This window comes from Coregonus clupeaformis, chromosome 8, assembly GCF_020615455.1.
Source record: "Coregonus clupeaformis isolate EN_2021a chromosome 8, ASM2061545v1, whole genome shotgun sequence".
NCBI classification, from domain to species: Eukaryota; Metazoa; Chordata; class Actinopteri; order Salmoniformes; family Salmonidae; genus Coregonus; species Coregonus clupeaformis.
In genome coordinates, this window is record NC_059199.1 from 61,573,557 (window position 1) to 61,597,866 (window position 24,310).

The following is a 24,310-nucleotide window of genomic DNA, read 5'->3' on the forward strand; positions in this document are numbered from 1 at the left end:
ATAGTTTCCTGCTCTGTCACTGTAAATGAGATGGAACACAGTTGATAGTTTCCTGCTCTGTCACTGTAAATGAGATGGAACACAGTTGATAGTTTCCTGCTCTGTCACTGTAAATGAGATGGAACACAGTTGATAGTTTCCTGCTCTGTCACTGTAAATGAGATGGAACACAGTTGATAGTTTCCTGCTCTATCACTGTAAATGAGATGGAACACAGTTGATAGTTTCCTGCTCTGTCACTGTAAATGAGATGGAACACAGTTAATAGTTTCCTGCTCTATCACTGTAAATGAGATGGAACACAGTTGATCGTTTCCTGCTCTATCACTGTAAATGAGATGGAACACAGTTGATAGTTTCCTGCTGTATCACTGTAAATGAGATGGAACAGTTTATAGATTCCTGCTCTGTCACTGTAAATGAGATGGAACACAGTTGATAGTTTCCTGCTCTGTCACTGTAAATGAGATGGAACACAGTTGATAGTTTCCTGCTCTGTCACTGTAAATGAGATGGAACACAGTTGATAGTTTCCTGCTCTATCACTGTAAATGAGATGGAACACAGTTGATAGTTTCCCGCTCTATCACTGTAAATGAGATGGAACACAGTTGATAGTTTCCTGCTCTGTCACTGTAAATGAGATGGAACACAGTTTATAGATTCCTGCTCTGTCACTGTAAATGAGATGGAACACAGTTGATAGTTTCCTGCTCTATCACTGTAAATGAGATGGAACACAGTTGATAGTTTCCTGCTCTGTCACTGTAAATGAGATGGAACACAGTTGATAGATTCCTGCTCTATCACTGTAAATGAGATGGAACACAGTTGATAGTTTCCTGCTCTATCACTGTAAATGAGATGGAACAGTTTATAGATTCCTGCTCTGTCACTGTAAATGAGATGGAACACAGTTGATAGTTTCCCTGCTCTGTCACTGTAAATGAGATGGAACACAGTTGATAGTTTCCTGCTCTGTCACTGTAAATGAGATGGAACACAGTTGATAGTTTCCTGCTCTATCACTGTAAATGAGATGGAACACAGTTGATAGTTTCCTGCTCTGTCACTGTAAATGAGATGGAACACAGTTGATAGTTTCCTGCTCTATCACTGTAAATGAGATGGAACACAGTTGATAGTTTCCCGCTCTATCACTGTAAATGAGATGGAACACAGTTGATGGTTTCCTGCTCTATCACTGTAAATGAGATGGAACAGTTTATAGATTCCTGCTCTGTCACTGTAAATGAGATGGAACACAGTTGATAGTTTCCTGCTCTGTCACTGTAAATGAGATGGAACACAGTTGATAGTTTCCTGCTCTATCACTGTAAATGAGATTGAACACAGTTGATAGTTTCCTGCTCTGTCACTGTAAATGAGATGGAACACAGTTGATAGTTTCCCTGCTCTATCACTGTAAATGAGATGGAACAGTTTATAGATTCCTGCTCTGTCACTGTAAATGAATGGAACACAGTTGATAGTTTCCTGCTCTGTCACTGTAAATGAGATGGAACACAGTTGATAGTTTCTGCTCTGTCACTGTAAATGAGATGGAACACAGTTGATAGTTTCCTGCTCTATCACTGTAAATGAGATGGAACACAGTTGATAGTTTCCTGCTCTGTCACTGTAAATGAGATGGAACACAGTTGATAGTTTCCTACTCTATCACTGTAAATGAGATGGAACACAGTTGATAGTTTCCCGCTCTATCACTGTAAATGAGATGGAACACAGTTGATAGTTTCCTGCTCTGTCACTGTAAATGAGATGGAACACAGTTTATAGTTTCCTGCTCTATCACTGTAAATGAGATGGAACACAGTTGATAGTTTCCTGCTCTGTCACTGTAAATGAGATGGAACACAGTGGATAGTTTCCTGCTCTATCACTGTAAATGAGATGGAACACAGTTGATAGTTTCCTGCTCTATCACTGTAAATGAGATGGAACAGTTTATAGATTCCTGCTCTGTCACTGTAAATGAGATGGAACACAGTTGATAGTTTCCTGCTCTGTCACTGTAAATGAGATGGAACACAGTTGATAGTTTCCTGCTCTGTCACTGTAAATGAGATGGAACACAGTTGATAGTTTCCCTGCTCTATCACTGTAAATGAGATGGAACACAGTTGATAGTTTCCTGCTCTGTCACTGTAAATGAGATGGAACACAGTTGATAGTTTCCTGCTCTATCACTGTAAATGAGATGGAACACAGTTGATAGTTTCCCGCTCTGTCACTGTAAATGAGATGGAACACAGTTTATAGATTCCTGCTCTATCACTGTAAATGAGATGGAACACAGTTGATAGATTCCTGCTCTATCACTGTAAATGAGATGGAACACAGTTTATAGTTTCCTGCTCTATCACTGTAAATGAGATGGAACACAGTTGATAGTTTCCTGCTCTATCACTGTAAATGAGATGGAACACAGTTGATAGTTTCCTGCTCTATCACTGTAAATGAGATGGAACAGTTTATAGATTCCTGCTCTGTCACTGTAAATGAGATGGAACACAGTTGATAGTTTCCTGCTCTGTCACTGTAAATGAGATGGAACACAGTTGATAGTTTCCTGCTCTGTCACTGTAAATGAGATGGAACACCGTTTATAGTTTCCTGCTCTATCACTGTAAATGAGATGGAACACAGTTGATAGTTTCCTGCTCTGTCACTGTAAATGAGATGGAACACAGTTGATAGTTTCCTGCTCTATCACTGTAAATGAGATGGAACACAGTTGATAGTTTCCTGCTCTGTCACTGTAAATGAGATGGAACACAGTTGATAGTTTCCTGTTCTGTCACTGTAAATGAGATGGAACACAGTTGATAGTTTCCTGCTCTGTCACTGTAAATGAGATGGAACACAGTTGATAGTTTCCTGCTCTATCACTGTAAATGAGATGGAACACAGTTGATAGTTTCCCGCTCTGTCACTGTAAATGAGATGGAACACAGTTTATAGATTCCTGCTCTATCACTGTAAATGAGATGGAACACAGTTGATAGATTCCTGCTCTATCACTGTAAATGAGATGGAACACAGTTTATAGTTTCCTGCTCTATCACTGTAAATGAGATGGAACACAGTTGATAGTTTCCTGCTCTATCACTGTAAATGAGATGGAACACAGTTGATAGTTTCCTGCTCTATCACTGTAAATGAGATGGAAAGTTTATAGATTCCTGCTCTGTCACTGTAAATGAGATGGAACACAGTTGATAGTTTCCTGCTCTGTCACTGTAAATGAGATGGAACACAGTTGATAGTTTCCCTGCTCTATCACTGTAAATGAGATGGAACACAGTTGATAGATTCCTGCTCTATCACTGTAATTGAGATGGAACACAGTTTATAGATTCCTGCTCTATCACTGTAAATGAGATGGAACACAGTTTATAGTTTCCTGCTCTATCACTGTAAATGAGATGGAACACAGTTTATAGTTTCCTGCTCTATCACTGTAAATGAGATGGAACACAGTTGATAGTTTCCTGCTCTATCACTGTAAATGAGATGGAACACAGTTGATAGTTTCCTGCTCTATCACTGTAAATGAGATGGAACACAGTTGATAGTTTCCTGCTCTATCACTGTAAATGAGATGGAACACAGTTGATAGTTTCCTGCTCTATCACTGTAAATGAGATGGAACACAGTTGATAGTTTCCTGCTCTATCACTGTAAATGAGATGGAACACAGTTGATAGTTTCCTGCTCTGTCACTGTAAATGAGATGGAACACAGTTGATAGTTTCCTGCTCTGTCACTGTAAATGAGATGGAACACCGTTTATAGTTTCTGCTCTATCACTGTAAATGAGATGGAACACAGTTGATAGTTTCCTGCTCTGTCACTGTAAAATGAGATGGAACACAGTTGATAGTTTCCTGCTCTATCACTGTAAATGAGATGGAACACAGTTGATAGTTTCCTGCTCTGTCACTGTAAATGAATGGAACACAGTTGATAGTTTCCTGCTCTGTCACTGTAAATGAGATGGAACACAGTTGATAGTTTCCTGCTCTGTCACTGTAAATTAGATGGAACACAGTTGATAGTTTCCTGCTCTATCACTGTAAATGAGATGGAACACAGTTGATAGTTTCCCGCTCTGTCACTGTAAATGAGATGGAACACAGTTTATAGATTCCTGCTCTATCACTGTAAATGAGATGGAACACAGTTGATAGATTCCTGCTCTATCACTGTAAATGAGATGGAACACAGTTTATAGTTTCCTGCTCTATCACTGTAAATGAGATGGAACACAGTTGATAGTTTCCTGCTCTATCACTGTAAATGAGATGGAACACAGTTGATAGTTTCCTGCTCTATCACTGTAAATGAGATGGAACAGTTTATAGATTCCTGCTCTGTCACTGTAAATGAGGATGGAACACAGTTGATAGTTTCTGCTCTGTCACTGTAAATGAGATGGAACACAGTTGATAGTTTCCTGCTCTATCACTGTAAATGAGATGGAACACAGTTGATAGATTCCTGCTCTATCACTGTAAATGAGATGGAACACAGTTTATAGATTCCTGCTCTATCACTGTAAATGAGATGGAACACAGTTTATAGTTTCCTGCTCTATCACTGTAAATGAGATGGAACACAGTTTATAGTTTCCTGCTCTATCACTGTAAATGAGATGGAACACAGTTTATAGTTTCCTGCTCTATCACTGTAAATGAGATGGAACACAGTTGATAGTTTCTGCCTGCTCTATCACTGTAAATGAGATGGAACACAGTTGATAGTTTCCTGCTCTATCACTGTAAATGAGATGGAACACAGTTGATAGTTTCCTGCTCTATCACTGTAAATGAGATGGAACACAGTTGATAGTTTCCTGCTCTATCACTGTAAATGAGATGGAACACAGTTGATAGTTTCCTGCTCTATCACTGTAAATGAGATGGAACACAGTTGATAGTTTCCTGCTCTGTCACTGTAAATGAGATGGAACACAGTTGATAGTTTCCTGCTCTGTCACTGTAAATGAGATGGAACACCGTTTATAGTTTCCTGCTCTATCACTGTAAATGAGATGGAACACAGTTGATAGTTTCCTGCTCTGTCACTGTAAATGAGATGGAACACAGTTGATAGTTTCCTGCTCTATCACTGTAAATGAGATGGAACACAGTTGATAGTTTCCTGCTCTGTCACTGTAAATGAGATGGAACACAGTTGATAGTTTCCTGCTCTGTCACTGTAAATGAGATGGAACACAGTTGATAGTTTCCTGCTCTGTCAATGTAAATGAGATGGAACACAGTTGATAGTTTCCTGCTCTATCACTGTAAATGAGATGGAACACAGTTGATAGTTTCCCGCTCTGTCACTGTAAATGAGATGGAACACAGTTTATAGATTCCTGCTCTATCACTGTAAATGAGATGGAACACAGTTGATAGATTCCTGCTCTATCACTGTAAATGAGATGGAACACAGTTTATAGTTTCCTGCTCTATCACTGTAAATGAGATGGAACACAGTTGATAGTTTCCTGCTCTATCACTGTAAATGAGATGGAACACAGTTGATAGTTTCCTGCTCTATCACTGTAAATGAGATGGAACAGTTTATAGATTCCTGCTCTGTCACTGTAAATGAGATGGAACACAGTTGATAGTTTCCCTGCTCTGTCACTGTAAATGAGATGGAACACAGTTGATAGTTTCCTGCTCTATCACTGTAAATGAGATGGAACACAGTTGATAGATTCCTGCTCTATCACTGTAAATGAGATGGAACACAGTTTATAGATTCCTGCTCTATCACTGTAAATGAGATGGAACACAGTTTATAGTTTCCTGCTCTATCACTGTAAATGAGATGGAACACAGTTTATAGTTTCCCTGCTCCATCACTGTAAATGAGATGGAACACAGTTTATAGTTTCCTGCTCTATCACTGTAAATGAGATGGAACACAGTTGATAGTTTCCTGCTCTATCACTGTAAATGAGATGGAACACAGTTGATAGTTTCCTGCTCTATCACTGTAAATGAGATGGAACACAGTTGATAGTTTCCTGCTCTATCACTGTAAATGAGATGGAACACAGTTGATAGTTTCCTGCTCTATCACTGTAAATGAGATGGAACACAGTTGATAGTTTCCTGCTCTATCACTGTAAATGAGATGGAACACAGTTGATAGTTTCCTGCTCTGTCACTGTAAATGAGATGGAACACAGTTGATAGTTTCCTGCTCTGTCACTGTAAATGAGATGGAACACCGTTTATAGTTTCCTGCTCTATCACTGTAAATGAGATGGAACACAGTTGATAGTTTCCTGCTCTGTCACTGTAAATGAGATGGAACACAGTTGATAGTTTCCTGCTCTATCACTGTAAATGAGATGGAACACAGTTGATAGTTTCCTGCTCTGTCACTGTAAATGAGATGGAACACAGTTGATAGTTTCCTGCTCTGTCACTGTAAATGAGATGGAACACAGTTGATAGTTTCCTGCTCTGTCACTGTAAAATGAGATGGAACACAGTTGATAGTTTCCTGCTCTATCACTGTAAATGAGATGGAACACAGTTGATAGTTTCCGCGCTGTCACTGTAAATGAGATGGAACACAGTTTATAGATTCCTGCTCTATCACTGTAAATGAGATGGAACACAGTTGATAGATTCCTGCTCTATCACTGTAAATGAGATGGAACACAGTTTATAGTTTCCTGCTCTATCACTGTAAATGAGATGGAACACAGTTGATAGTTTCCTGCTCTATCACTGTAAATGAGATGGAACACAGTTGATAGTTTCCTGCTCTATCACTGTAAATGAGATGGAACAGTTTATAGATTCCTGCTCTGTCACTGTAAATGAGATGGAACACAGTTGATAGTTTCCTGCTCTGTCACTGTAAATGAGATGGAACACAGTTGATAGTTTCCTGCTCTATCACTGTAAATGAGATGGAACACAGTTGATAGATTCCTGCTCTATCACTGTAAATGAGATGGAACACAGTTTATAGATTCCTGCTCTATCACTGTAAATGAGATGGAACACAGTTTATAGTTTCCTGCTCTATCACTGTAAATGAGATGGAACACAGTTTATAGTTTCCTGCTCTATCACTGTAAATGAGATGGAACACAGTTTATAGTTTCCTGCTCTATCACTGTAAATGAGATGGAACACAGTTGATAGTTTCCTGCTCTATCACTGTAAATGAGATGGAACACAGTTGATAGTTTCCTGCTCTATCACTGTAAATGAGATGGAACACAGTTGATAGTTTCCTGCTCTATCACTGTAAATGAGATGGAACACAGTTGATAGTTTCCTGCTCTATCACTGTAAATGAGATGGAACACAGTTGATAGTTTCCTGCTCTATCACTGTAAATGAGATGGAACACAGTTGATAGTTTCCTGCTCTATCACTGTAAATGAGATGGAACACAGTTGATAGTTTCCCGCTCTATCACTGTAAATGAGATGGAACACAGTGTAAATACTGGGTTGTTGTTCAGTATTATACTATACATGAATCTACACATTGTTTTTAAAACGTGCAAAATGAATTATGCTCTGCATAATTATCCACATGCGCGCGCGCACACACACACAGACGCACACACACACACAAACTTCTGACTTTTCCTGGAAGCTCAGTTACAGTGAACAAGCCTCTAAGTACCCTGTCCCACTCAGAACCCCCACACCCTTTTGTGTGTGTGTGTGTGTGTGTGTGTGTGTGTGTGTGTGTGTGTGTGTGTGTGGATACACACATCAGGTTTCCTAATGTAACACATGCCTTCAGTAAATGTCCGCATGGAAAATCAGAGCTCCTGTTTCAGTCATTATCCATCGTTTGGAAACACTTCAGACTCCAGAGATACACTAACCTAGCATAACCTAATCATCACACAGAGATTGGGGGAGGAGAGGAGAGGGAGAGACAGAGGAGAGGAGAGAGAGGGGTGACTGCTGAGAGAAGAGGAGAGGATGGAGAGGGTGAGAAGGGGAGAGGGAGAGAGAGAGACATACGCCCAGGCCGTGAGCAGAGCAACAGGCACAATCCCCACTCCTACACCTGTCCAAGCCCCATCCTGCGACTTAAGAGGCATTCAGCAGATGCTCAGCATGCTCTGCTCAAACCTAATGGTCTGTGCCTAAACCACACAAATTACAACACTGGACACTACGGACCACAGAGCATCCTGAAATATACCAGATCTGAGGTCATCTGCCTTTGGCCTAAAGAGCAGGAACCCAGACTTCATCAAAGAAATCAGAAATACAGACATTGGCATCTTGCAAGAAACATGGTATAGAAGACATTGACCAACTGGTTGCCCTCTAGGTTACAGAGAGCTGGTAGTCCCATCCACCAAACTACCAGGTGTGAAACAGGGAAGAGATTCAGGGGGTATGCTAATTCGGTATAGAGCAGACCTAACCCACTCTCTTAAATTAGTCAAAACAGGAATATTTTACATTTGGCTAGAAATTAAAAGGAAATAATCTCAACAGAGAAAAATGTCCTCCTGTGTGCTACCTATATCCCCCCACTAAAATCCCCATACTTTAATGAAGACAGCTTCTCCATCCTAGAGGGGAAGATCAACCATTTCCAGGCCCAGGGACATGTACTAGTCTGTGGTGACCTAAACGCCAGAACTGGACAAGAACCCAACATTCTCAGCACACAGGGGGACAAGCACCTACCTGGAGGTGACAGCATTCCTTCCCAAAATATGCCTCCCTAGACACAACTACGACAAAACAACCAACAAAAAATGTGTCACAACTCCTGCAGCTCTGTCGCACGCTGTGTCTGTTCATAGTCAATTGTTAGCTTTGAGGGGGCTCCTACGGTAGGTACACCTACAGCTTATCCCTTGGCAGTAGTAGACTACTTAATCACCGACCAATCCAGAGTCTCTCAGAGCATTCACAGTCAAATCAAATCAAATCAAATCAAATTTTATTGGTCACATGCGCCGAATACAACAGGTGCAGACATTACAGTGAAATGCTTACTTACAGCCCTTAACCAACAGTGCATTTATTTTTAACGAAAAAAGTAAAAATAAAACAACAACAAAAAAAGTGTTGAGAAAAAAAGAGCAGAAGTAAAATAAAATAACAGTAGGGAGGCTATATATACAGGGGGGGTACCGGTGCAGAGATCACAGCGAAATCACAATCTACTTGAACAGAGTAATACTCAACCATGAGTTATCGAAGCTGAACAATAAATCCCTCCCAGGCAACTTCCTATTGAAGGTGTAAACTTAGCAGTAGGAAGCCTGAACAGTATATTTGACCTATCAGCTAACATACTGTATCAAATAAATAAAAATTATAGCAGAAAACTAACAACAATGAGAAATGATTTGATGAAGAAAGCAAAAACCATGGAAAGAAATTGAGAAACCTACCCAACCAAAAACACAGAGACCCAGAAAACCATAACCTATGCCTTCACTATGGTGAAACACTAAAACAGTACAGAAATACACAAAGAAGTAACAGCGAGTCAGAAATCAGCTCAATGTGATTGAAGAATCCATAGAATCAAATCACTTCTGGGAAAATTGGAGCACACTAAACAAACAACAACACGAAGTGCTATCTATCCAAAATGGAGATGTATGAATTAACCACTTCTCCAACCTTTTCAGCCATATAACAAAGAACCGAGAGTAAAAACATGATCACTTTTCTTCAGTGAAAACAATGTCCTGAGCAAATGTCAAATTGGCTTCTTACCTAAATCTCATACGACAGACCACATATACACCTTGCACACCCTAATTGACAAACAAACCAACCAAAACATGCTTTGTTGATTCAAAAAAGCTTTTGACTCAATTTGGCATGAGGGTCTGCTTTACAAATTGATGGAAAGCCGTGTTGGGGGGAAAACATATGACATTATAAAATCAATGTACACAAACAACAAGTGTGCAGTTAAAATTGGCAAAAAACACACATTTATTTCCACAGGGCCGTGGGGTGAGACAGGGATGCAGCTTGAGCCCCACCCTCTTCAACATATACAGTGGGGAGAACAAGTATTTGATACACTGCCGACTTTGCAGGTTTTACTACTTACAAAGCATGTAGAGGTCTGTAATTTTTATCATAGGTACACTTCAACTGTGAGAGACGGAATCTAAAACAAAAATCCAGAAAATCACATTGTATGTTTTTTAAGTAATTAATTTGCATTTTATTGCATGACATAAGTATTTGATCACCTACCAACCAGTAAGAATTCCGGCTCTCACAGACCTGTTAGTTTTTATTTAAGAAGCCCTCCTGTTCTCCACTCATTACCTGTATTAACTGCACCTGTTTGAACTTGTTACCTGTATAAAAGACACCTGTCCACACACTCAATCAAACAGACTCCAACCTCTCCACAATGGCCAAGACCAGAGAGCTGTTTAAGGACATCAGGGATAAAATTGTAGACCTGCACAAGGCTGGGATGAGCTACAGGACAATAGGCAAGCAGCTTGGTGAGAAGGCAACAACTGTTGGCGCAATTATTAGAAAATGGAAGAAGTTCAAGATGACGGTCAATCACTCTCGGTCTGGGGCTCCATGCAAGATCTCACCTCATGGGGCATCAATGATCATGAGGAAGGTGAGGGATCAGCCCAGAACTACACGGCAGGACCTGGTCAATGACCTGAAGAGAGCTGGGACCACAGTCTCAAAGAAAACCATTAGTAACACACTACGCCTTCATGGATTAAAATCCTGCAGCGCATGCAAGGTCCCCCTGCTCAAGCCAGCGCATGTCCAGGCCCGTCTGAAGTTTGCCAATGACCATCTGGATGATCCAGAGGAGGAATGGGAGAAGGTCATGTGGTCTGATGAGACAAAAATAGAGCTTTTTGGTCTAAACTCCACTCGCCGTGTTTGGAGGAAGAAGAAGGATGAGTACAACCCCAAGAACACCATCCCAACCGTGAAGCATGGAGGTGGAAACATCATTCTTTGGGGATGCTTTTCTGCAAAGGGGACAGGACGACTGCACCGTATTGAGGAGAGGATGGATGGGGCCATGTATCGCGAGATCTTGGCCAACAACCTCCTTCCCTCAGTGAGAGCAATGAAGATGGGTCATGGCTGAGTCTTCCAGCATGACAACGACCCGAAACACACAGCCAGGGCAACTAAGGAGTGGCTCCGTAAGAAGCATCTCAAGGTCCTGGAGTGGCCTAGCCAGTCTCTAGACCTGAACCCAATAGAAGGGAGCTGAAAGTCTGTATTGCCCAGCAACAGCCCCGAAAACCTGAAGGATCTGGAGAAGGTCTGTATGGAGGAGTGGGCCAAAATCCCTGCTGCAGTGTGTGCAAACCTGGTCAAGACCTACAGGAAACGTATGATCTCTGTAATTGCAAACAAAGGTTTCTGTACTAAATATTAAGTTCTGCTTTTCTGATGTATCAAATACTTATGTCATGCAATAAAATGCAAATGAATTACTTAAAAATCATACAATGTGATTTTCTGGATTTTTGTTTTAGATTCCGTCTCTCACAGTTGAAGTGTACCTATGATAAACATTACAGACCTCTACATGCTTTGCAAGTAGGAAAACCTGCAAAATCGGCAGTGTATCAAATACTTGTTCTCCCCACTGTATATCAACAAATTGGCAAGGGCACTAGAACAGTCTGCAGCACCCGGCCTCACCCTACTAGACTGAAATCAAATGTCTACTGTTTGCAGATGATCTGGTGCTTCTGTCCCCAACCAAGGAGGGCCTACAGGGTGATTGGGAGTCCCATAGGGCAGCGCACAATTGGCCTAGTGTCGTCCGGGTTTGGCCGGTGTAGGCCATCATTGTAAATAAGAATTTGTTCTTAACTCAATTGCCTAGTTAAATAAAGGTTACATTTAAATTTAAAAAATAATAAAAACAGCAGCACCTAGATCTTCTGCACAGATTCTGTCAGACCTGAGCCCTGACAGTAAATCTCAGTAAGACAAAAATAATGGTGTTCCAAAAAAAGTCCAGTTGCCAGGACAACAAATACAAATTCTATCTAGACACCATTGCCCTATGTCATATCAAAATCTTCCCAGAGTGAAATAGTTCCCAGTAGTTCTGATCGTTCTGATTGTGACGTCATGCTGTAAAATTTCTCACAGCGTGAATATGTTCCCAGTTCAATAATTGCATCTCTTTATGTGGATGTTCCTCTCACCCTCCCTCGACCTCGAAAAACTGTTCTGTGAGCACGCGCATCTGCCAATCAATGGTGGCCAGGAGTATTGACTCCGACCAATCAGAAGCTTGTTGAGGCGTGAGGTTAGCATATAAATACCCGGACTCGCGCGTCGAAGTGCTGAGGGTTGATGTGAGGAGAGATTTTTTGCGATTGCAAAGACTTTGGCGCTACGTTTTCGATGGACAGTGCATATATATATTTGTTTGTTAGTTAGTTAGATATACAAACAAGTTAAAACGGCACACCTCTGAGAACAAGCCACCTCGACCATTTTACAGCTAATTATGCTAGTTAGCTAGATAAATCAAGGGCAAGGGGATGTGAGAGAAACATCTGCACGAGCTCAGAAATCCACACAGACGCGCGTGAAAATGTTTACAACATGACGTCACAATCACAACACAATCGGAACGATTGGGAACTATTTCACGCTGGGAAGATTTTTACATGACAACTTAGAGTACGCAAAGAATTATACCTACTTCGACCTAAACATCAACGCCACAGGTAACTTCCACAAGGCTGTGAACGATCTAAGAGACAAGGCAAGAAGGGCTTTCTATGCCATCAAAAGGAACATAAAACTTGACATCCCAATTAGGATCAGTTATAGAACCCATTGCTTTCTACTGTTGTGAGGTCTGGGGTCCACTCACCAACCAACACTTCACGAAATGGGACAATCACCCAATTGAGTCTGCATGCAGAATTCTGCTAAAATATCCTTCATGTTCAATGCAAAACCCCAAACAATGCATGCAGAGCAGAATTAGGACTAATTATTAAAATCCAGAAAAAATAGCTGTGAAAAAGGAAGCCATGCCCACACATCTCACCACAAAGCCCTCACCTACAGAGATTAACCTAGAGAAGAGTCCCCTCAGCCAGCTGGTTCTAGGGTTCTGTTCACAAACACAAACAGAGCCCCAGGACAGCAACACAATTAGACCCAACCAAATTATGAGAAAAATATATATAACTATTTGACACACTGGAAAGAATCAACCAAAAAAACAGAGCAAACTAAAATGCTATCTTTCCCTCAACAGAAAGCACACAGTAACAGAATACCTGACCACTGTGACTGACCCAAAATACAAAAAATCCTTGACTACGTACAGACTCAGTGTGCATAGCCTTGCTATTGAGAGAGGCCACACTAGGCAGACCTGGCTCTCGACAGAAGACAGGCTATGTGCACACTGCCCACGGAATTAGGTGGTAACTGAGCTGCACTTCCTATCCTCCTGCCAAATGTATGACCATATTAGAGACACATATTTCCCTCAGATTACACAGACCCACAAAGGATTTGAAAACAAATCAAATATTGATAAACTCCCATATCTGTTAGGCAAAATACCGCAGTGTGCAATCACAGCAGAAAACACCATGAAAACAGGGCAACCAGTGGAGCACAAACAACATTGTAAATACAACCACTATTTATCTGTTTACTGTCTTCCTCTACTATGTTAAAAACACTGTACATAGCTGATAATAACATTTGAAACGTCTTTATCCTTTTGAAACCTTTGTGTGCAATGTTTACTGGACATTTTTTAGTTTTTTTTGTTGATGTAGTTTATTAATTATTTCACTTGCTTTGGCAATGTAAACATATGTTTCCCATGTCAATAAAGCCCATTTGAAGAGAGAAAGAAAGAGAGAGAGAGACTTCTGAGAGAAGAGGGAAGGAGGGTAAGAGAGAATGTGTGTGTGTGTGTGTGTGCTTGTGTGAGTGTGTGTACTTACGATGAGTCCCGTCCTCTTCCTAGCACACAGCACTCCACACATCCCACAGATTAGAAACTGAGAGAGAGAGAAAAAGAAAAAACAGATCAGAACTGGTTCATAACCTAATCAGATCCGAATCCAAACTGGTTCACAACCGGCTTTCATTGGTAGGCGCGCGCAAAAGTAATCCGAGGGGGAGACAGATGTAGAGAGGGAGCTCGTGCTCACTGTATGAGGGATTCTTGAAAGACGGGACAATCTCAACTTTTTTTTCACAAATATTTGTTCCGCAATTTTAACATTTTAAATACAGATTTTGATAGACAAAGGTATCAGCTATCACACCATGTAAAGGAATAACCCCCTGATTTTTAAAATATTTTTTCATTAAATGCAACTAACTGGATTTAGGTCAACTCGGGACACTATAAAAGGCATTCCATTTGTACAATTATTGTCCAACAAGTTTTTAAAGGCCTTGATTATTTAATTCTAACATTAGATTATTCAAATATGTTATACAAATCTTCAAACTTTTTTTGTTTTGATTTATAGCACTATTAAATTCTCCAGGGCTAATTTCGTAAACATTTTGGCATGTTTTTCTAGATTTAGAACATACAGTGCCTTCATAATGTATTCACACCCTTTGACTTTTTCCACATTCTGTTGTGTTAAAGCCTACATTTAAAATTGATTAAATTGAGATTTTGTGTCACTGGCCTACACACAATACCCCATAATGTCAAAGTGTAAATTAATTAAAAATGAAAAGCTGATATGTCTTGAGTCAATAAGTATTCAAACCATTTCTTATGGCAAGCCTACATAAGTTCAGGAGTAAAGATTTGCTTAACAAGTCACATAATAAGTTGCATGTTTGCAATAATAGTGTTTAACATCATTTTTGAATGACTACCTCATCTCTGTACCCCACACATACAATTATCTGTAAGGTATCTCAGTCGAGCAGTGAAAACGTAACACATTTGAGTTTTTTAAATAAATATCAGGCAGATGGAGTTGACAGTTTATGGTTGTGACCATGGTGATTCCAATATTGTTTGTTTAAATCTATCAAAAGCAGAGAACTTTACAGATCATGTTGCACTAATGAGTAAATTAAGAAGGGGTCCTTATGGTATAGCTGACCCTGCTCATTCCTGATTAATTTAGGATTTAGACAATTCTGAAGGAGTTGACCAAATCTCCTGACACATCTTTTAGGAATCACAGTTTTGAGAAAAATATTATTTAAAGTCACAGAGGGCTATTGCCAGAAACTAAATGACATCATATCCTTTTTCAGTTAATATCCATTATTGACATTTGTTTTGGTTGAGAGTTTGAAATTGGCATCCTTTGCTCCAGACAAGGGCATTTCCAGGCATAGAGCCGACATGGAAATAAATAATATATATTTTTAATTAACATTCACACCCAACACACACACGCACGCACGCACACACACACACACAGACACACACACACACACACACACACAGACAGATAGTAAACTAAAAGCTCTACGTACACACATGCCGCTCCAGACGGGAGAAGCGTCTCCTTGCTGCGGCTTGTGTTCCTCCCTGATCCGGCTGAGCCCCACGGCTCCCAGGACGATACTGGCCACCCCCAGACCCACCTCCAACACTGACAGCAGCAGCAGGCTCCACAGGATCTTCCGGCTGGAGCACATACTGACCGGGCATCCTCCTAGGTTGGCTTCAGTCAGGAAGGCACACTGGTCGGCAGCAAAATGTTTTGAAACGAAAACAAGTGTTTCTTAGGCTACTCCCCGGAAAACAGTCACTACCCTGATTAAATAAAGATGAACTGAAATGGATAAGTTCACGTACCTCCCTGTGACATCCCGTTTTTAAAAGAAGTCCCTTGTTTTTTGTGCCAACTAGCAACCCGAGCCTGGAGGAGCCGGAGTCCGCCTGTCAGCCCTCGGCGGGTGGCATGATGTTAGTCCATATCCCGGTGCTCCAAGAAAGTTATGGACAGGAGATCAGGAAATTATGTAAAGTAGTTTTTTATTTTTATCAATGAGACTAACCTGCATGAACAAAGACTAGATTCTCATTTCCAAATCCAAAAGTGATTAGTCTCTGACGCTGAAAACCGGAGCTCCCCCGGTCAATACTGAGAGGAGAGCGTGCTGCTCTAAACTTCCCGCTGGTCGGTCGTTAACGAGACTGGCTCGCGGTTGCTGTCCATGGTGCTTAAACGCTTGCGCAGACCTTCTGCGACCTGACCAAAAAGCCCTCCAGTTCTCTCTCTCTCTCTCTCTCTCTCTCTCTCTCTCTCTCTCTCTCTCTCTCTCTCTCTCTCTCTCTCTCTCTCTCTCTCTCTCTCTCTCTCTCTCTCTCTCTCTCTCTCTCTCTCTCTCTCTCTCTCTCTCTCTCTCTCTCTCTCTCTCTCTCTCTCTCTCTCTCTCTCTCTCTCTCTCTCTCTCACACACACACACACAGAGACTCCCCTCAGACAGTGGGACACCTCCTCCTCCTGTCTTTCAGTTTAGTTTAGACTCTAGAGACTCTCCGGACCCCGTGTGACTCCCGGGCAGATTCACAGACAGGAGCTGGTGTCATTAGCACAACCCTGGTAAATACAATAACAGTGGACTTATCTTTCTCTTAAAGTCACACACACTGAACTGAACTGAACTGCCAACCCCCATAGACAGTAGCCTACACACACTGAACTGAACTGAACTGCCAACCCCCATAGACAGTAGCCTACACACACTGAACTGAACTGAACTGCCAACCCCCATAGACAGTAGCCTACACACACTGAACTGAACTGAACTGCCAACCCCCATAGACAGTAGCCTACACACACTGAACTGAACTGAACTGCCAACCCCCAGAGACAGTAGCCTACACACACTGAATTGAACTGAACTGTCAACCCCCATAGACAGTAGCCTACACACACTGAACTGAACTGCCTACCCCCACAGACAGTAGCCTAAACACACTGAACTGAACTGAACTGAACTGCCAACCCCCATAGACAGTAGCCTACACACACGCTGAACTGAACTGAACTGCCAACCCCCACAGACAGTAGCCTACACACACTGAACTGAACTGAACTGCCAACCCCCAGAGACAGTAGCCTACACACACTGAACTGAACTGAACTGCCAACCCCCACAGACAGTAGCCTACACACACTGAACTGAACTGAACTGCCAACCCCCAGAGACAGTAGCCTACACACACTGAACTGAACTGAACTGCCAACCCCCACAGACAGTAGCCTACACACACCTGTAATGATGTGTAGAGGAGTGAAATAATGATGTTGCAGTTCCTGGTCATTGTGCCTAAATGGGAATTCTGGCTCTGAACAGGTAGTTTGTTTGGGAGAAGCAGGAGCCCATTCAACATATGCACAACCTAGACAAAAGCCTAAATGTAAAAGTATATCTGTTTGATGAAAATTTACCATATTGTACTTGTGACTTGAAAATGAAAGTCTTATTTTTGCCTTTTGGTAGCAGCTGTTTTCCTGTTGGAGCACAAACCTCTTCTTTATCTTTCTAAATCAATCCACCTTTTTCAGTTTGCCATGCTACCTCGTTGTATTCTTGTTGATGCTGATCTGTCTTCACCTCTTCAATAGGCCTCCTGATGACTCTGGCCCACTGTTTAACCCTGTTACATAAAGGTCAGTTCCCGTGCGCCTCTGCTCTCTCTCCTGTGTGTAGTTACAGTGTAATGAATGGACTGATGCTATCTAAGAAACATAGATTATTAACGTAACAGCTTTTTACTGTTACAAATTAATATTCAGTAAAAATTAGGATGCCTGGAGGGGGGAGGGGGTCTGACAAAGCACTCAATATACATATTTATTTCTCTCGCTCTCTCTCTCTCTCTCTCTCTCTCTCTCTCTCTCTCTCTCTCTCTCTCTCTCTCAATTCAATTTAAGGGCTTTATTGGTATGGGAAACATATGTTAACATTGCCAAAGCAAGTGAAATAGATAATAAACAAAAGTCAAATAAACAAGAAATATTAACAGTAAACATTACACTCACAAAAGTTCCAAAAGAATAAAGACATTTCAAATGTCATATTATGTGCAAATAGTTAAAGTACAAAAGGGAAAATAAATAAACATAAATATGGGTTGTAATTACAATAGTGTTTGTTCTTCACTGGTTGCCCTTTCCTTGTGGCAACAGGTCACAAATATTGCTGCTGTGATGGCACACTGGTATTTCACCCAATAGATATAGGAGTTTATCAAAATTGGGTTTGTTTTCGAATTCTTTGTGGATCTGTTTAATCTGAGGGAAATATGTGTCTCTAATATGGTCATACATTTGGCAGGGGGTTAAGAAGTGCAGCTCAGTTTCCGCCTCATTTTGTGGGCAGTGTGCACATAGCCTGTCTTCTCTTGAGAGCCAGGTCTGCCTACGGCGGCCTCTCTCAATAGCAAGGCTATGCTCACTGAGTCTGTACATAGTCAAAGCTTTCCTTAAGTTTGGGTCAGTCACAGTGGTCAGGTATTCTGCCACTGTGTGCTTAGGGCAAAATATAAAAAATGTTATTAATTCTTTCCAATGTGTCAAGTAATTCTCTTTTTGTTTTCTCATGATTTGGTTGGGTCTAATTGTGTTGCTGTCCTGGGGCTCTGTGGGGTCTGTGTTTGTGAACAGAGCCCCAGGACCAGCTTGCTCTTCTCCAGGTTAAACTCTCTGTAGGTGATGGCTTTGTTATGGAAGGTTTGGGAATCACTTCCTTTTAGGTGGTTCTAGAATTTAATGGCTCTTCTCTGGATTTTGATAATTAGCGGGTATCGGCCTAATTCTGCTCTGCATGCATTATTTGGAGTTTTACGTTGTACACAGAGGATATTTTTGCAGAATTCTGCATGCAGTCTCTCTCTCTCTCTCTCTCTCTCTCTCTCTCTCTCTCTCTCTCTCTCTCTCTCTCTCTCTCTCTCTCTCTCTCTCTCTCTCTCTCTCTCTCTCTCTCTCTCTCTGTCCCAGACCCCCCACTCTCGCATTTTCTGTCTCCCCTCTTGTCCTCTCTCTCTCTTTCTCTCTGTTCGTCTCCCCTCCCCTCTCTCTCTCTTTCGCTCTCTTCCTCTCCCTCCTCTCTCTCTCTCTCTCTCTCTCTCTCTCTCTCTCTCTCTCTCTCTCTCTCTCTCTCTCTCTCTCTTTCTCTCTCTTCCTCTCCCCTCCTCTCCCCTCCTCTCTCTCTCTTTCTCTCTCTCTCCCTCAAGGTGTCAATGCCTATAAAGCGACAGTAGATAGCGACGCGCAGAGACTCTGTTCACTTTGCAGTTTTCCCAGCTCCAGATTGATTGTGTGGGTCTGGTCAAGTTCAGGTCTGGGTCTGGTCAAGTTCAGGTCTGAGTCTGGTCAAGTTCAGGTCTGGGCCTGGTCTGGGTATTGGATATTAGAATAGACTATGAGAGCTGCAGAACTCTCTCATCACCAGGCCAATTACAGGTAAATGACAAATCAGAGGACAGGAGAATATAGGACAGGAAGGGACAGGAGAGGACATTACAGTTTTCTCTGATTGCTAAGACACATTTCTTGAAAGCTGCTCTCCTTTTTCTCTTAACTGTGAACACAAAACCCAATTTTCAAGCTACATTCACAAAACCTCAGACTCTTCTTGCAAAACCAAACTTTCACCTCAAACAGTTCAATCTGTGCTCAAAACTGAACTATGTTGTCACAATCGTGCCCCGAGTCAATCAAAATAAAAAACACTACTGAACAGTCACTAAACACTACGTAGAAAAATAGAAAACACAATGCTCAGGACATGAAGCTGGAGAAATAAATGTTTATTGTTCACTGTAGGCCTAAATGCATGTTGCAAAACAAAAAAAAACCCATTTAGCACTTGTACAAAAAACAAAACAGAAAGTATTGCATTTACATGTAGCACTTGTAAAAACAAACAGAAATCTTCGTGCGTTTGCCACTTGTGTACAGTAAGCCCATGTAAAAATAAAGTACAAAATATACAAATAAGTGCATTACTCAGCCACAGCATCATGTCTCCGTATCTTGGTCAGGCCACAGGACTTCATCCACATCACAGGCCACATTTTGTCTGGCCAGCAACGGGAAAAAACCCTCGCATGCCGTATCCAGGCTTGGCATGCCTCCACACCTATGTCTCACCACAGGCAAGTCCTATGGGCTTGCAGGAGATTTACCTGGTGTAAGGTTGGCGTTCATATACTTTCCACTGCCAGAGGAGAAGAATTCCTCAATGGGTTTAGAAAGGGGAGTACGGTGGAAGGCAAAGATTGATAAAACCTGGTTCATATTGTACCACTCTCAACCTGGAGGGCTCTGTGAAAACTCACATTGTCCCCAAACAACTAACATAGATGGGATGCTCATCCTGCCTGCCCTAACAAAGCATCTGCATGTGATTGAGGAAAATGAGGAGCTGGTGAGTGTTGTAGGGCCCCAGGTTGGCATGATGGTGGACAACCCGATTGCTGGCCAGCACATAATGGACATTGCCACCACCATGCCCAGGAACACCAACAATGGCCGATGGCCAATCACATTACGGCCTCTCCTTCTCCCTTTTGGTGAGATTAAACCCAGCTTCATCCATGTAGATGTATTGATGGGGTCTTTCCATTGACATCCAGTTGAAAACCCTCTGTAGAAATAGATATAGTTTTGTAAGCGATACGGAAAAAAGTGATTTAGGCCACTACAAAATCACTACCTAGAGTAATCAACATTGAATGTGTTCTGGATATATGCCAACCTGTACATACTGGAATCTTTGCTCTTTGACTCTGGTCTGAGTTGCGATCAAAGGGCACTCTGTATAGCTGTTTTCATGCGCAGTCTGTTGCGCTTGAGGACACGATCAACAGTAGAGAGGCTGACACTGTTGATACCCTCAAAATGTAAATGGTCCTCAATGATCTTCTTTGAATTTCGCTCAGTTTAATGGCATTTTTCTTACGGACCATATCAACAATTAGGGGTCTCTTGGTGTGGGAGAAACATACCTGTCCTCCCACCCCCATGTGGCAGTCTTTCAATTCTACAAAAGAGAACATGAGTTACAAAAATATACATGGAATACTAGGCCTACAAACAGTTAGACTCAACCTCCATTACAATACTACAGTACATTGGGTACAGTGATGTACTGAAACATATATTCACTTACAGTATACTGTGGTACAGTATATAGTATGTCATACAGTAATTGCTGTCACATTTACATACTGTACTATAATGTCAGAAAAAGGTAATTACCTGTTCTCTTCTCTAAATCTTCGGATTATGGTGGACACAGTGAATCTACTGATGTTTGGTTGTACCCTTTGTCCAGCCTCCCTCATGCTCATACCATGGACAAGAACATGGTCAATCACAGTAGCTCTGATTTCATCAGATATTACTGTTCTTTGTATTCGCTGACCACTGACTCACCTCGACCTCCTCTCACACGAACTCTTCCTCTCAGATTTCTATCCATTGTAGGGCCTCACAAACCAGTGCTCTGGGAACCGGCTTACTGTATATGTTCCCTCACATCATTAGCCACAAGTGTGATCAATTTTGAGTTGTTGTGTTCAAGTGGTGATACCTGTGCTCTATTGTGTTTGACTTTTTTGACATGTGCTCCCATTATGCAGCACGGGTGCATCCCAATGAAAATGTGTTGGCAAGTTGTGGTCTAAACAGTGAAAAGTGCTTATGGTTTGCCAAAAGAGTGATTGATTCAATCAGTGGGTTCAGGCAACTGAGCATTTGAGTTCAGACAATAGGGTTTAGTGTTTTAGCAATTGAGAAAAACTGTAACAGGCAGTGACCACTGTGATCAGACCAATAGAACAATGACACCTTTACATATCTGTTGGTTTGACCCTTTAACTCCCCTGACAGAGAGAGAGAGAGAGAGAGAGAGAGAGAGAGAGAGAGAGAGAGAGAGAGAGAGAGAGAGAGAGAGAGAGAGAGAGAGAGAGAGAGAGAGAGAGAGAGAGAGAGAAAGAGAGAAAGAGAGAGAGAGAGAGGGAGTGAGAGAGAGAGAAAGCGAGAGAGAGAGAGAAAGAGAGAGAAAGAGAGAGAGAAAGAGAGAGAAAGATAGAGGGAGTGAGAGAGAGAGACCGAGAGCGAGAGAGAGAGAAATAGAGAGAGAGAAAGAGAGAGGGAGAGAAAGAGAGAAGGAGTGAGAGAGAGAGACAGAGAGAGAGAGACAGAGAGAGAGAGAAAGAGAGAGGGAGAAAGGGAAGAGAGAGAAGAGAGGGAGAGAGACCAAAATATGATGTCCTCTCCAATTAATCACGGTATCAGACCTGCTGAGATCAATCTGTGTGTGTGTCTGTGTCTGTGTGTGTGTGTGTCTGTGTGTCTGTGTGTCTGTGTGTGTGGGGTCCAACTAGCGTCTGTTTTCTCTCGCAGCTCTGCTCTGCTCTCGTGGATGTATTAACTCCTATTAAAATCACCCTAAAAGAAGTGTGTGTGTGTGTCTGTGTGTGTTTGTGTCTCACAGGACAGGGCGGCTTACTCCCCAATGAGAATCAGGATATTTTTTGACCCCCCCCACTCACATATGAACTCCCTATGGGTTCAAACCCTGAGACTATAGGCCAGGGTTTCTCAAACTCAGTCCTCGGGACCCCAAGGGGTGCAGGTTTTGATTTTTTGTCACGCCCTGACGTATGGGATTCTAGTATGTTGAGTCAGGGTGTGGAGTTCTATGTTGTATTTTCTATGTTCTCTTTCTAGGTTGTGTATTTCTATGTTTGGCCGGGTGTGATTCCCAATCAGAGACAGCTGTCGCTCATTGTCTCTGATTGGGGATCATACTTAAGTAGCCTTTTGGCACTCATTAGTTGTGGGATCTTGTTCCGTGTGTAGGCTTGTTTTGTGTTTAGCCTGAGGACGTCACGTTTCGTTGGTTTGTTGTTTTGTTCGTGTGTTTATCGTTGAAATAAACATGTATGCATTTCACGCTGCGCCTTGGTCTGACCCGTCCTTAAACGAACGTGACAGAAGATCCCACCAAAAATGGACCAAGCAGCGTGCCCAGGAGCAGACATCCTGGACATGGGAGGAGATCCTGGAAGGAAAGGGATCCTGGACATGGGAGGAGATTCAGGCTGGGATGGCTCACCGTCCTTGGGAGGAGACAGTGGAGGCCCGGTATAGAGAGGAGCAACGGCAACGCAGAAGGCGCCGGCCGAGGAGGAAGCCCGAGAGACAGCCCCAAGAAATTTTTTTGGGGGGGCTAAAAGGGTAGTCGGGGATCGATGGATAAGAGCCCCGACCACTGCACTCGTGGGGGCTCAGGGAGGAGTCCTCACGGGAGGAGGACTGGGCGCGGAGAGTGTAAGACAGTCGGAGATCTCTAACGTCAGTTCCCAGTCCGGCACACCTCGTGCCTGCGTCTCGCACCAAGCTAGTGGTGCGTGTGCCCAGTCCGGCCCGGCCTGTTCCTGTTCCTCGCACCAAGCCAGTGGTGCGTGTTCCCAGTCCGGTACGGCCCGTGCCTGCTCATCGCATCAGACCTGTGGTGCGTGTCTCCAGTCCGGCCCGGCCCGTTCCTGCTCATTGCATCAGACCAGTGGTGCATGTTCCCAGTCCGGCCCGGCCCGTTCCTGCTCCTCGCACCAGACCAGTGGTGCGTGTTCCCAGCCCGGTACGGCCCGTGCCGGCTGAGAGAATGTGGTCGTCACGCCCGGATCCACCCGGACCCTACCCTGTTATGTAAGGTTTGTGCGGTCGGAGTCCGCACCTTTGAGGGGTACTGTCACGCCCTGACTTATGGGACTCTAGTATGTTGAGTCAGGGTGTGGAGTTCTATGTTGTATTTTCTATGTTCTCTTTCTAGGTTTGTATTTCTATGTTTGGCCGGGTGTGATTCCCAATCAGAGACAGCTGTCGCTCATTGTCTCTGATTGGGGATCATACTTAAGTAGCCTGTTGGCACTCATTAGTTGTGGGATCTTGTTTCCGTGTGTAGGCTTGTTTTGTGTTTAGCCTGAGGACGTCACGTTTCATTGGTTTGTTGTTTTGTTCGTGTGTTTATCGTTGAAATAAACATGTATGCATTTCACGCTGCGCCTTGGTCTGACCCGTCCTTAAACGAACGTGACATTTTTGCTCTAGCACTACACAGCTGATTCAAATAATCAACTAATCATCAAGCTTTGATCATTTGAATCAGCTGTGTAGTGTTGGGGCAAAAACCGAAATGTGCACCGGCAGGTAGCTTAGTGGTTAAGAGCGTTGTGCCAGTAACCGAAAGGTTGCTGGTTCTAATCCCCGAGCCAACTAGGTGAAAAATCTG

General features: G+C 42.4%; 1 protein-coding gene across 1 annotated transcript in view; it reads right to left on the bottom strand.

Moving 5' to 3' along the window:
- Positions 1–15,725, bottom strand: part of LOC121573026 (transmembrane protein 196-like) — a 39,665-nt gene extending 23,940 nt beyond the window's left edge. Inside the window, exons 1-2 of the mRNA XM_041885063.1 lie at positions 15,527–15,725; positions 14,011–14,067 (exon numbers count right to left, since the gene is read on the bottom strand). Of these exons, the coding sequence (XP_041740997.1) occupies positions 14,011–14,067; positions 15,527–15,691 (222 nt within the window). The 5' untranslated portion in view covers positions 15,692–15,725. The remainder of the gene's footprint in view (positions 1–14,010; positions 14,068–15,526) is intronic.
- Between the last annotated feature and the right edge of the window lie 8,585 nt (positions 15,726–24,310).